General features: G+C 36.4%; 1 protein-coding gene across 1 annotated transcript; it reads right to left on the reverse strand.

The window, feature by feature from the left end:
- Window positions 1-1175: 1175 nt before the first annotated feature.
- On the reverse strand, window positions 1176-2947 carry LOC149196009 (methyltransferase FGSG_00040-like). The gene is made up of 2 exons (XM_089408103.1): window positions 2840-2947; window positions 1176-2795 (listed from the first exon to the last, which is right to left on the reverse strand). Exons 1-2 carry the CDS (start codon window positions 2945-2947, stop codon window positions 1176-1178), a joined length of 1728 nt encoding a protein of 575 aa, XP_089264229.1.
- Window positions 2948-13818: the final 10871 nt, after the last annotated feature.

Below are 13818 nucleotides of genomic sequence, written 5' to 3' on the forward strand. Positions count from 1 at the left end.
AAGTTGTTGTTGTGATGAGAGATAACCCAAAAGTGTTCAAAGAAATTTCAAAAAGGCCATGGCAATGGGTTATGTGGGATCTACTTATTTCTCAAAATACATGTAATTTTTTTAATGGGTTCAAGCTTTACTGTGTGGCTTTGAACTTGATAATTGAGATATGAAATTTCTCTATCTTCTTTGGGGTATAAAAGGTATTTTTTGCCTGTCCACTATACAAATTATGCATCTTTTAATCTTTTAAAATGAGCCTGAGCTATGAGAATTTTTTAGAAAATATTGAGTTATTTCTTTCAATTCTATTAAAATTTTGTATTTTTGTATTTATGTTCAAATATAGTACTTGCGATGGTGAGTGTGATATTGATTGCAACAACCAAATCACGAGGATCCCACTAACCATGAAGTTGTTGTTGTGATGAGAGATAACCCAAAAGTGTTCAGAAGCAATGTCAAAAAGGGGATCTACTTATTTCTCAAAATACATGTAATTTTTTTAATGGGTTCAAGCTTTACTATGTGGCTTTGAACTTGAAAACTCAGATATGAAATTTCTCTATCTTCTTTGGGCTATAAAGGGTAGTTTTTGTCTTTCCACAATACAAATTATGTATCTTTTAATCTTTTAAAATGAGTCTGAGCTATGAGAATTTCGTAGAAAATCCATGCTATGAATTTTTTTCCTTTTTGTTGTCCTAAGAAGAATTGAGTGAGCTTGCAATTTGAATTGAGATATGAAAGTTCTCTATCTTCTTTTGGGTACAAAAGGTGTTTTTGGTCTTTCGAGTATATAAATTATGTATTTTTTAATCTTTTAAAATGAGGCAATTATGTATCTTTTAATCTATTATGTATTTTTTAATCTTTTAAAATGAGGCAATTATGTATCTTTTAATCTTTTAAAATGACGCTGAGCTATGAGAATTTTGTAGAAAATCCGTGCTGTGAACTTTTTTTCCTTTTTGTTGTCCTAGGAAGAATTGAGTGAGCTTGCAAGGAGAATGAAATGTGCAGAAGAAAGTATTCAATTTCCTTCATTTTGTATGATATGAATGATGATAATGCCCCTCGCTTTTAGGGACTCTTGGAGAAAACACTCATGCAACAGAAGGTCAATTTTCTGGTCTCTTCTACTGTTTTCAACAACGCGGAACTCCTGACAATCTCCTCTGCCTCTACAAAAAGTTTTGCAAATTCTGGCATGTCGGAAGATCCGCGTCAAAACGCTCTGGGGACCTTGCGGCATTGGTTTCCTCCAATGCTTTGTCATGCAAATCCTCGAACCGAGCGGCTGTAGGCTCGAGGGCTGCCTTCAGAGAGAGCTCCAGAATGCATCTCCTACAATTGCACTCGAAACCCCAGCTTTTGCACATCGCTTGGCGCTGCGGCAATGGGACGAGGGTATCAAAATAGGAAATGGTGATCTCTTCTCCTTTCTTGATGGATTTGGAAGCATGAATAAACATAGCGCTTCCCACTTCCAGCCTTCTCGAGTTCGGTAGACACGAATGGTTGATGAAGGACGGCAGCAGCCAGAGTCCCGCAAAAGTCTTGCCTCGTTGGACGCAAATCTTTGCAGCAAATATCTCTTCGACTCCAACGAATGAATTCTGACTTATAATATCGCGTATACGGTTTTTATCTACCAGCAATTTTTCTTTTCCCGCTGCTTGGCTTGGAGACATTTGACCCTCCGTCTTAAACAGATCCATGGCTGGAACATCCAGGCTACCAGGCCGCTCAGAGTAGTCGTGTAAACTATAAAGCTGCTGGAGCAATCTCTGTGATTTCATGGCAGCGCTGACGACGGCAGCAACGAGATCTTCTTTTGTAATGTTTGTCCGGTAGGCCGAATTGATCCGGCCGCAGTTATCGTTTTCATAAGCAACTGCGACGGCGTTGCTTACCAGCAAAAGCTGCCCCGTCAATATTTCTCGATTGGCGTAAAGGCCCCGACCGCAGCCGTCATTGTTCATCCTGATCTCTACCGGGCCTATGAAATTGGCGACTTCCGGAGTAGAAGATGCGCGTCCGAGCAGGAAGTCCGAGATGTCATATTTGCCATTACGGCTCTGGGCATACAAAGTCTTGGCCTGGCTAAACGCCTCTTGTATTTCGATAATGGTGGGGCTGACCTTGTGAGCTTTTTCCAAACATCGGCATGCGGCCGCATACTGCCTCAGACCAACGAGAGCGAGACCTTTCTTGTAGATCGCGTTCAGATTGCTGGAATCGATCTGAAGGGCCCTATCGTAATCCTCCAGCGCCAGCTCAAATTCTTTCACCTGAAGCCTTGTCTCTGCCCGGTTGGAATAGGCGTGCAGGACGGTGGTGTTGAGCTGAAGCAGAGCGGCGTCGATGCATTTCGTATAATGTTCGGCCGCTGCGTCCCATTGTTTGTCTCTGAAGCAGACGTCGCCCTTCTGCCTCATCTCCTTCACATCGACATCCAACAGACTCTCTGCCGGCTCCTCCTGATTTACGATTATCTCGACGTTGGCAGGATTGTCAACACAGATTGCGAGGCTGCCGTCGTCGGCGCGCTTAAGGTAGGGCTCCCTGATAGCCACCTTGGCTCCTTTAGGGTAAAGCTTCTCGACGTTCGTCTGCGAATGAGCCGCATTGTAGATTGCCAGCTTGACGGCAAGGCCATTATTGTCCTCAAGTACGGTCACGATAGCACTCGTCCTGAAAGCCTCAGCGCAGAGAGTGCCGTAGAGAACGCGGTCACGGTGGAGCAACTCAGTTAAAGAAATGGGTTCCAGTCTTTCCAGCGTAACCGAAGAAATGGGATCCTGGGAGGACAAGCATGTTTGAACTGAGGTCGCCAATCGCTGACGGTTGAGTCGTGAATTTGGAGAAGGGCTTGCTTATCGAACCTCTCATCGGCGGCGTCTACCGCAGAATTAGTTGAATGCGACGCCATTAAGTGACGCAGGTTCTCCATCGTTCTTCTCCTCCCCTTCTCCCCGGGAATATTGCTCTGCAGCTACAAAAAATTCGTTCGCCTTTTTATCCTCCCCTATTCCAAATTATATTTAAAGACAGAAAAAACGTAACCATACACACATAAAAACCGTCACACGAATGAATTTGAAATGTCGGAATTTGAAAAGGGTAGCCGTTATTATAGTTGTGGGAGTGCTCTTGATCGCCGGTGCCCAGAAAGGTTCAAGGTTTGCCCCGTGTATACATGATAAATTTGATTGAAGTTTCCATATTTTACTCTTCGTACCAATGAAGTTTACTCTTTGATTAAGCAAATTTAATTATTATTATTTAATTTTAAATTTAATGAGGTTTGATGATTTTTTAGGAGAAAATATGTTTTTAATCATCATACCCACTCAAACTATATTTGAATAAGAATCTCATGTAATTAAAATTTAATTTTGATTCTTAATTATAATTGTATGTCCCAGATTTGATGAAAAATCATTCTCCCACATTATTTATGATTTTATTTACAGTGATATAAATTAAAAAACTGTTATTAATATAACTCAATGTTAATTTATCTTAACTTTAGATAAGAAGGTTAAATCTCTCTAGGTGAAAACTTATTTTTTGAGTGTAAAATTTGAAGATCATATTTTTCTAGTTGAAAACTTTTTTTTTCATGTACAAAACTTGAGGAATGTTTGCACCTTGAAAGATATGATTTATCTCAACACTTCATCGGAAGTCTGAAAATTGTTAGTAATTTGACCAAGTCAAATTTTTTACATAATATTATAACATCTCTTCCATTTATTTACTCTCCAATAAATTAGTCATTGAGAAAATTTGTACTAATAAAATTAAATAAATTTCACATAATATTAATAGCGTAAATATAAATCTAAAATGTCCTTAGGGTAGTTCAATCGGTAATTACACTAATGTCAAAACTAAGAGATCCAAATCCATTAACCCTAGATTATAACATAATGGTAGATCCTATGGTAGTTCCTTTCATAGGATCTACAAAATAACATGGACAAAAGCCCTCATGCCCAAAACCATATGCAAAAACCATGGTAAGTCTTCCCACCATCGAAAACCATGGATAAGTTTTCCCACCATCTTTAGGTCTACCTAACTATTATTGGGTCTAGGTCTACCTAATTTAAATTAATAAGAATTATTATAAATAGTAAATTTAAATAAGAGTTATTATAAATATTAAATTTAAATGTGTTGAAACTCTTAAATTTAAATTAATAAGAATTGTTATAAATAGTAAATTTAAATAAGTAAGAGTTGTTATAAATATTAAATTTAAATTTCTTGAAACTCTGGAAATCTAGAATAGATTAAATTTTATAAATAAATTTAAAATATTATTTTTATATTTTTTAAATAAATACTATGGACAATAATTTATTGATTAATTTAAACATTAGAAATTAAACAAATAATTTAAATTTAAATTTAAATTTAAAAATACATATTAATTTAAAAATATTTAAATTAATATTTTAAATAATAATGATAATTAATAAATATATATTTTTAATTAAGTTTTATTCATAATCATTATTAAAAAATAAATTTTAATTTATAAAATTAAATTATTTGTAATGTTATTTTTATAATTCGATAATTTATAAATACAATTTTTTACTTAGAGTTGATTTTAGAAATCACTTATATATTTTAATTTTATTATAAATATTTTGAAATTTCTATTTAATGATTACATGTTGTAATATATGTTTTGAAAATTAATTATAAAGATTATTATTAGATATTGTCAAATTCTTTTAATATAAGTATATGTCACAATATTCTAAGGTAGATTTGGTTAGAGGTTTGTACAATTTAATTGTGTGTAAAATTGATTTTGTTTTGTAATGACTATTTTTTTACATGTTTTATATACGTTGTTGTTTTTTTAGGCATGACTATGTTGTTTGCAACCCTTGCTTGAAAAAGAATTTAGTGGCTCTAGGCCTAAAAGAGACTTAAATCTCGGGGTGGCTGGCACAAAATTGGCAACTTTAGTCCCCAGCAGCTAGAGTGGGCCTATGAGAGTGAATTTAGGTCTTTGGGCACACCCTTGCCCATATCATGAGAGCGACTATGAGCTAGAGTGGGCCTATGAGAGTGAATATAGGTCTTTGGGCACACCCTTGCCCATATCATGAGAGCGACTATGGCCTAAGAGGTCCAGAACAACAATGGGGCCTGTTGTCTGAGTAGTTGACTTATCTTCTGAGAGTTCTATTGATGGTGTTGGATGGTTTTGTGTGATGTTCCATAAATTCCACTTCCTTAAGGTCACCTAGGAGGTAGAATCTGTTCATAATAGCCTCTAGTCTCATGTTTACCCCAGTTGGCATGGCTACTTGGGTGGATGTGGGAGGAGGGTGTTACAATTACAATCTCCAAGCATGGTTTTAAAGACCCAAAACAGGAAGATGACAACTTCTTCAACTCAATCTGCTAAAAATGGAAGATGGATGAGATGTTATGGATATCTAGGTCAGATGACCTTAGAAAATTAGGGGACTACTACAGTTTGAGGGGCTATATTGGGAAGCCTGATGTCACAAAAGCATGGAGAAGTAGTAGGATGGACCCTGGTAGGCTTGGATGATACTGAGATCGTCGTAAAGGATTATCTTTCTTAATAGATTCTAAAATCTCTCATTTTCAAATCACCTAAAAGTGATTTACTAAAAAATTAATTTTTCGAAACGAATTTGAAACACATTTATCCTAGAGAATGTATTGCCCCAAAAAATAGTCTTACGTATTGCCCCAAAAAAATAGTCTTACATAGGCATTGACAACAATTGCCAAATTCACACTTCCTAAAAGATTCAAAGCCAACAAAAACATAGTAAGTAGAACAAATAACAAATCAATTTGAAGATATATTGTAAAATTACTCCTCTCAACTTAATAATCAAAGAAAAATGTGCTTTAACTTTTAACATATCTTTTATCCCAAACACCATTTGTATACTTCACAACATTTTTAAGAAGATTTGTGTATGTAATGTCCTTTTTAGCATTTCCAAGAATGATTCAACTTACCAAGCATTGTAAAGTATTAAGTGTTATAGGTTTTTTTGGACATTTTCACAAACTTTAAGAGATTGTATTTTTGTGTAGATTTATTATGTAATGCGCACTTCAAAATTGAAAACAATTACCTCTATATAAAATATCACTTAACAAGATTTTATAGTACAATGGAACAGTATAGAACAAAATAATATAACACATAAATTTATAACCCAATTTAATAAGCAAACCAAAATAATTACCCATTAAAAATAATAAGCATACTAAAAATAACTTATAATCTCTTTATACTACCAAAAACATTGTGACCCTTGCAACCCCAAATGCTCGAAAAAAAACTCATAATAAAACACTAAGCCTACCCGTTAAAAATAATAAACATACTAAAAATAACTTACAATCTCTCTATAATACCAAAAACATTGTGACCCTTGCAACCCCAAAATACACGAAAAAAAACTCATAATAAAACACTAAGCCTCGCAAGAGTTGTTTTCTTTGGGTCATGCGGATAATGGTTCTCCTCAACTTTGGAAAATAATTTTGCACCATAAAATTAGTGGCAGTTGTGCTTTCCATCTAAATTAATCAATAAATAACTCCATAAATTAAATTAAAATTTTACCATCTAAACCAGAAATCAAAAAACCATCCACATAAAAACATTCCCTTTTACACTTTAAAGGGGGATGCTTTAGTACATAAACAGAGGAAAAAATTATATTCAATGTTACATGGTAATGGTGAAGATCCTTAAAATGCAGATAGTACAATACAAGCAATTAGGTTGTCAATTTTGAATGTACTGATTTATTGTGTAAACAGAAATAAAGTCTAGTCAACACCACAAGAAAATCAGTGCAATGCATGTAGTACAATATAAGCAATTATCTTTCCAAACATATTAAATTGTTATTACTATATCTAAAGTGATGGATCGAAAGGCTCAATACAATACATAGAATCAAGTTATTAAAATGCATATGGGTGCCCTTTATTAAAATATACATTTATATAACGAAGGAGGGTGTTCATCTTAAAAAAAACATAACCATTAGTTTATATGAAGTATTAATCCATTAGTTTTTACCAACTCATGAAAGTAGCAGTTAGGTAAGTAAATTGAATAAAAATATTTTCCAAATATTATATTTATATCTATCTGTTAATTTCATCAACCTCCATGAAAATGCACTTAACTATTCGATCATCATGCCAACTAACTTAATTATTCAATGATTTAATAAAAGAATAAAGAATAAGGAAAGTCTAATTGCCTTTGATTGAATGTTAAATTTATTTTAATTTAAAATATGGGTTAAAAAATCATAATATAAAATTTTGAAATATTAAAAATATATAAATTCACATTTAAAAAATATATTAAATATGGTTGATTAAATGTTATTTTAATATTTTAATTATAATATTAAAATTTGTTTATGTTTTAAATTATTAAAAAAAAAAAATTTAATGGATATTTATAATTGAAAATATTTTATATATATAATTTTTTTGAAAAATATTAGTGATAGAAGAATAAGAAATTATTTTAACGTCTATTAGGTTAAAGATAGTGTATGGGATAGACTGTTTATCCATTTGGTTCTTGTACGCCACCCTTTTTCTGTGAAGGCTTACAATAAATGCTCTTTGCTTTTCTCAATAGATTATCCCAAGAGCTAGCTGCTAGAATATATGCATAACTTTCTTCGATGTCTTTGAAGACCTCACATTCTAAAATGAAATGTTTTTCTGTTGACATTTTTCCTCCCACACTTCTTTTGACATTTTTCCAGCACCATGTTACTTAGAAAATAATGAACAAACCATATTTATTAAGATTGTGTTTGTAATTAAAAAATAGCTCCTATTTTCTTATAGGTTATTTCATCTCCCTAACAGAATTCCACTGTATAAGATCGTATTTATTGATTTTTGCATTCAATTAATTTGTCAGTAGTGTGGGCAGCCTAAGGGTCTCCTCTCCTGAATACTGCTAGTTTTTCTCATTCAATTTTGTCTTATGTTATTTCTAGTTGATATTGTTATCACTCTAGGAAGCTCTCCTAGGTTGTAGCTCGGAGATTCCTGGTAACATATAAATATTCAATATTGTTCTCTGAACAATTGGAATGGATTGGGGTTAGGATCAAGGAAGATGATTGTTTCAACTTTGCTTTCACTCAAGACATGCATGAACACCCTCAGCTTTACAAGGCTTTAGATCACTAATGATCAATAGTTTATAGATTCAATGGATAGATGGAGAATACTGACTGTACTAACAGATGCATACATAAACACATATGAATGGCTAGCTACAGAAAGTTAAATGAAGCTTGCAAATCTAATTTATCAATGCAGAGATAACATGGTAGTTGTTTGGCATTAGACACAGAAGAAAACATGAATAACCTATTCAAGTGCAAGCTTAGAACAGAGGAGAAAATGAGAATTGAGCATGTAACAACAAAAGAAGCTTATATTACTGGAATGAAGATGAGACGCTGAGAGGAGCAGAGTCTCCACGGTCTCCAAAATTTGAACCCTTGTTTCTTCTAGCTTTCAACCATTTATAGGCTTTTTACAATGCTCTCGGGCTTTTTGAGGCCCGAGAGGTCTTAATATATCCCCTCTGGCTTCGAATTGCTTGATGCCATGACTCGACACACATGAGCTCGGAAGTCTCTTTTTCTAATAGCATAGCAACCAAATTCTAGTCATTGTGCCTTACTGTTAGGTGGCTCGCTCGTGCCAGTGACGTTCCATGACCATTTCTGTTGGTTCAGTTGTGTTGCGTTGTGGCTTTTTCCCTTTTTCGGCTTTCTGTCTCCCAACGTCTATCCGCTTGCATCCCTCTTCTAGCGTTACACAATCATTGCATAACGTGAAAAGGGGAGGTGGCCACTTATTCTGTAGCATAAGAGTGCCTTGGGCCTTTGGAACCCCTGAACCAGCCACTTCTTGCTAACATGGAGAAATGATTTTCACTGTGAAATTCTGCCAAAACTCTATTCATTCCGGGCTTCAAAAGTCATTAAATATGGTCTATTCCCCTAACGGGTTTGTCCTCATCGCTATTGGAAGTCGCTTCGACCTTGCTCCTTTGTATTTTAAAAATACATTAAAAACATTAAAAATTTGGAAAAAATGGCTTTGGAAAATCTAAAATATTATATATTTTCATTCCCGAAGCCCTTCGGGTCCAAGTTTTATCGCATCGGCGTTGTCTCTTTATATTTCGTTAAATAACAAAATATGTGAAAATACATTAACAAATGCCTTTCGCCGAATCTCAAAATCTATGCAATAATGCTTATATAGCCATTGGGTCCAGCTAATCGCATCACGCATATACATGTGTATAAACCTCACTCCATAATGTTTCTCTGATTGTGATATCGCGATGCGATCAATTGCAATCGCATATTGCTCATGTCTTGTGCCGTTGCAAGTTCTCTTTGTAATTTCCGATAGCGATCCTGTGATGCAACGTGGGCTGTCAATCTATGTGCTTGATCAATGGTCCTAGTAGACTCCACCGATCATCGTCGCAAGTTTTATATGATCTACGCCGATATCCACTGATTGCCACCGCCGATTATGATTTGTAGATCAGATTTGGATTGTTGATCGGCCAGATCTGATGGCTACTGTGCATTCATTATTCAAGCTTCCATTGCTCTGTTTTTCACCATTTTCTCTATGTTTTTTGCCTCCTGAGAGTGTTTTCCCGCCTGTTTGAAGGTTCCCCTTATGCGACGGTTTTGATATTTTGAATGATTTTGAAGACTTAGAGGGTTTTCTAGGATCTATTTGGATCATCACCTCAAGACTAACATAGATTATGGCCAAAGCAGAGGGAGAGGAGACATGGACCATCGGAGCTGAAACAGGGGACATTTCTACTAAAAATAGCAACTCTGCACCTCAAGGGCTAACACTGGCTCCTTCTGGGGATGAAAGCCTCCCTGTGAGCTTTCAAGAACTACAGACTACTGCCTTTCCAGTAACAACCAAAAAAAACTTATTCCCTAGTGTTCCATTGGGCATGGAGTTTGTTTGCATGGAAAACAAAAATTGAAAAAACCTATTACAATATTAAGGCCTTAAAGCCTCATATGAATTAAAGTTTCAAAAACTTCCCATCGACTGGGCCATCAAAAACACCTTCCCCCTCCAAATTGTGCAGAATGAAAGTATTGTTCATTTGAACTTGAGAAATGACAAACAATCCCGTGATAAGGCATCAAATTTACCATGGTTGCCCTTGTTTTTCTTCAATACATCCCATTTGAGAACCCAGTCACCAACCTGAAAACTGTTCATTTTTTCCTTTCTATCAAAGGTTTCTTGATCTTATTCTGATGAATTCTTGACTTCTCAACCAGTTGCTCTCTGATTTTCTATAATTCAACCAAGTTACTCATTCTTATCTCCCCAATGCTTTAGGAATACATCATCTAAAGCCTCAATATCTACTATAGACCTTGGGGTCAGTTCTCTAAACCATTTCCTAGCCTCTCCATCTAGGCTTTCGACAAAGACTCTCATCCACACATCATCCTCACTAATGTCCAGGTTATCAGCATAACTATAGAATGATTCAAGATGTTCTTCAGTTGTAACACCTTCAATCCTAGTGAACTTAGACATATACTTCTGATATTCTCAAGTAGGCATGGCATTCAAAGGAGTGGGAAGTACTAGAGGTCTATACCTAGCAACTATGATTCTTTCCATTTTGGCAGTTGCTTGTGGTCCTGCCATAGCTGTGATGGCTATAAGGGTACTGGAAGTCTGAATAACAAAGATTTGAGGAGTGACTGATAGGACCAAAGGAGTATGATGGATAGGAGGAGAGGTTTCCTTTGGGCTTGCAACAAAAGGAGAACCTAAAGAATAAGGAGCTCTATGAATCTCTGAGATTTTTTCTTCACTGCTAGTATTAGATGCTATACTCTCAACATGTATTTGCTCTATTACAGGATTTTCTTGAAGAGATATCGAATATTGTTTAGAGCTACCTAAACCTTATGCTCCTTTCTGCAACGCCTTTCTGTCTTTGATGATTTTTTCAGGGTCAGGTACTGGGTCAACTAGTGGCTTCTGAGGATTTCTCCTAGTATGCCTCACAAACTGAGCCAGCACTATGGAGTGGAGTCACCAAGAGGTCCATCCTCCAGTAGAGTTGAAAAATAGATGATTACAACCAAAATAATGTCGAGACTTTGTCTATCATCAAAGTTGGATCTGTGTCATTCACCAGGGAAGCTGAGCTTCAGTTTCCTATCCCCAGCAATGGTGCCAATTATGTTATCACTCCAGGAAGCTCTCCTAGGTTGTAGCTCGAAGATGCCTGGTAACATATAAATCTTCAATATTGTTCTCTGAACTATTGGAATGGATTGGGGTTAAGATCAAGTCAGATGACTATTTCAACTCTGTTTCACTGAAGACATGCATGAACACCCTCAGATTTACAAGGCTTTAGACCACAAATGCTCAATAGTTTATAGATTCAATGGATAGATGGTGAATACTGACTATACCAGCAGATGCATACATAAAAACATATGAATGGCTAGTTACAGAAATTAAATGAAGCTTGTAAATATAATTTATCAACACAGAGATAAGATGATAGTTATCTGGCATTAGACATAGAATAAAACATGAATAACCTATTCAAGTGCAAGCTTAGAACAGAGGAGAAAATGGGAATTGAACATGTAACAACAAAAGAAGCTTATATTGCTGGAATGAAGATGAGACGCTGAGAGGAGTAGAGTCTCCATAGTCTCCAAAAGTTAAACCCTTGCTTCTTCTAGCTTTCAGCCATTTATAGGCTTTTTACAATGCTCTTGGGCTTTTTGAGGCTCAAAAGGTGTTAATATATCCCCTCTGGCTTCTAACTGCTTGATGCCATGACTTGACACACATGAGCTCAGAGGTCTCTTTTTCTAACAGCATAGCAACCAAATTCTAGTAATTATGCCTTGCTGTCAGGTGGCTCGCTCGTGCCAGTGATGTTCCATGACCATTTCTGTTGGTTTGGTTGTGTTGTGTTATGGTTTTTTCCCTTTTTGGGCTTTCTGTCTCCCGACCTCTGTTCAGTCGCATCCCTCTTCTAGCGTTACACAATCATTGCATAATGCGGAAAGGGGAGGTAGCCACCTATTCTGCAGCGTAAGAGTGCCTCAGGCCTTTGGAACCCCTAAACCAGCCGCTTCCTACTAACACAAAGAAATGCTTTTCACTCTGAAATTTCGCCAAAACTCTATTCATTCCGGACTTCAAAAGTCCTTAAATATGGTTTATTCCTCTATCAGATCTATCCTCATCTCTATCGCAAGTTTCTCCGGCCTTGCTCCTTTTTATTTTAAAAATATGTTAAAGACACTAAAAATCTGGAAAAAATGGCTTTGGCGGATCTAAAATATTATATATTTTCATTCCCGAACCCCGTCGGGTCCGGGTTTTATCGCATCCGTGCTGTCTCTTTATATTCCATTAAATAACACAATATGCAAAAGTACATTAACAAATGCCTTTCAGCGGATCTCAAAATCTATGGAATAATGCTTATATAGCCATCGAGTCCAGCTAATCGCATCGCGCATATACATCTGTATAGGCCCTGCTCCATAATGTTTCTCTGATTGTGATATCACGACGTGATCAATCGCAATCGCATATTTCTCATGCACTGGGCCATTGCAAGTGCTCTTTGTAATTTCCGATAGCGATCTTGTGATGCAATGTGGGTCGTCGATCTCTGCGCTTGATCGATGGTCCTAGTTGACTCTGCAGGTCGTTGTCGCAAGTTTTATATGATCTACGTCAGTATCCACTGATTTCCACCACCAATTGCGATTTTCCGATCAGATCTGGACCATTGATCAACCAGATCTAACGACTACTATGCATTCATTGTTCAAGCCTCCATTGCTCTGTTTTTCACTGTTTTCTCTATGTTTTTCGCCTCCTGCCAGTGTTTTGCCGCCTGTTTGAAGGTTCCCCTTATGCGATGGTTTTGATCTTTTGAATTATTTTAAAGACTTAGAGGGTTTTCTAAGATCTATGTTGATCAGCACATCAGGACTAACACATCTTATGGCCAAAGCGGAGCGAGAGGAGACATGGACCATTGGAGCTGAAACAGGGGACATTTCCGCTAAAAATAGCAGCACTGCACCTCAAGGGCTAATAGGGATCATAACATAGGGAAAATTGAGGGTGAGTGATGTGCCAAGTAAGCGATTGTCTCATCGAGTCGTGTTGGTATCGCTACTACAGGTCGTGTGATCGTGGGAGTAATAGTGTTATATTTTAGTCGTAATCGAGTGAAAGGAGTCTACATGTTGAAGTTTGTGCATGTGACTTAGCGAAGGAGTTGTAGCATTATTTTTTTCACAGCTCTGTGAGCTCGACGACGAGAGATATTGGCCATGATTTGACATGGCAGTTTTGAATGGATTGAAGTCTTGGATTGAATCAAGCCATGGTTTCATGTAGCACCCTCATTTGGAGACAATTTCCTGCACAATGGAGATGACGAGCCAAGTAGCCTATAACATTACCGTTGCCCATAAGCCGAGCTATCTGTAAGCTTGATTTGTTGGAGAGACAGTGGTTGTATGAGTTGAGCTGTTGGATGAGCTAAGTTGTCTTTATAGGAGAGAGTCGGTGTCATAGCAGCCTGTTCGAGCTCTCCACCACTTTTTCGAGCCGAGTCTACTAGAGCTTGTGAAAGAGTGGATATGACAAATAAAGACAGAGCAGATTTGGCCTACCCTA

Source organism: Pinus tabuliformis, chromosome 2_2 (assembly GCF_031772625.1).
Source record: "Pinus tabuliformis cultivar Carrire ecotype Pingquan chromosome 2_2, CPIR1, whole genome shotgun sequence".
In the NCBI taxonomy this organism is placed as follows: Eukaryota; Viridiplantae; Streptophyta; class Pinopsida; order Pinales; family Pinaceae; genus Pinus; species Pinus tabuliformis.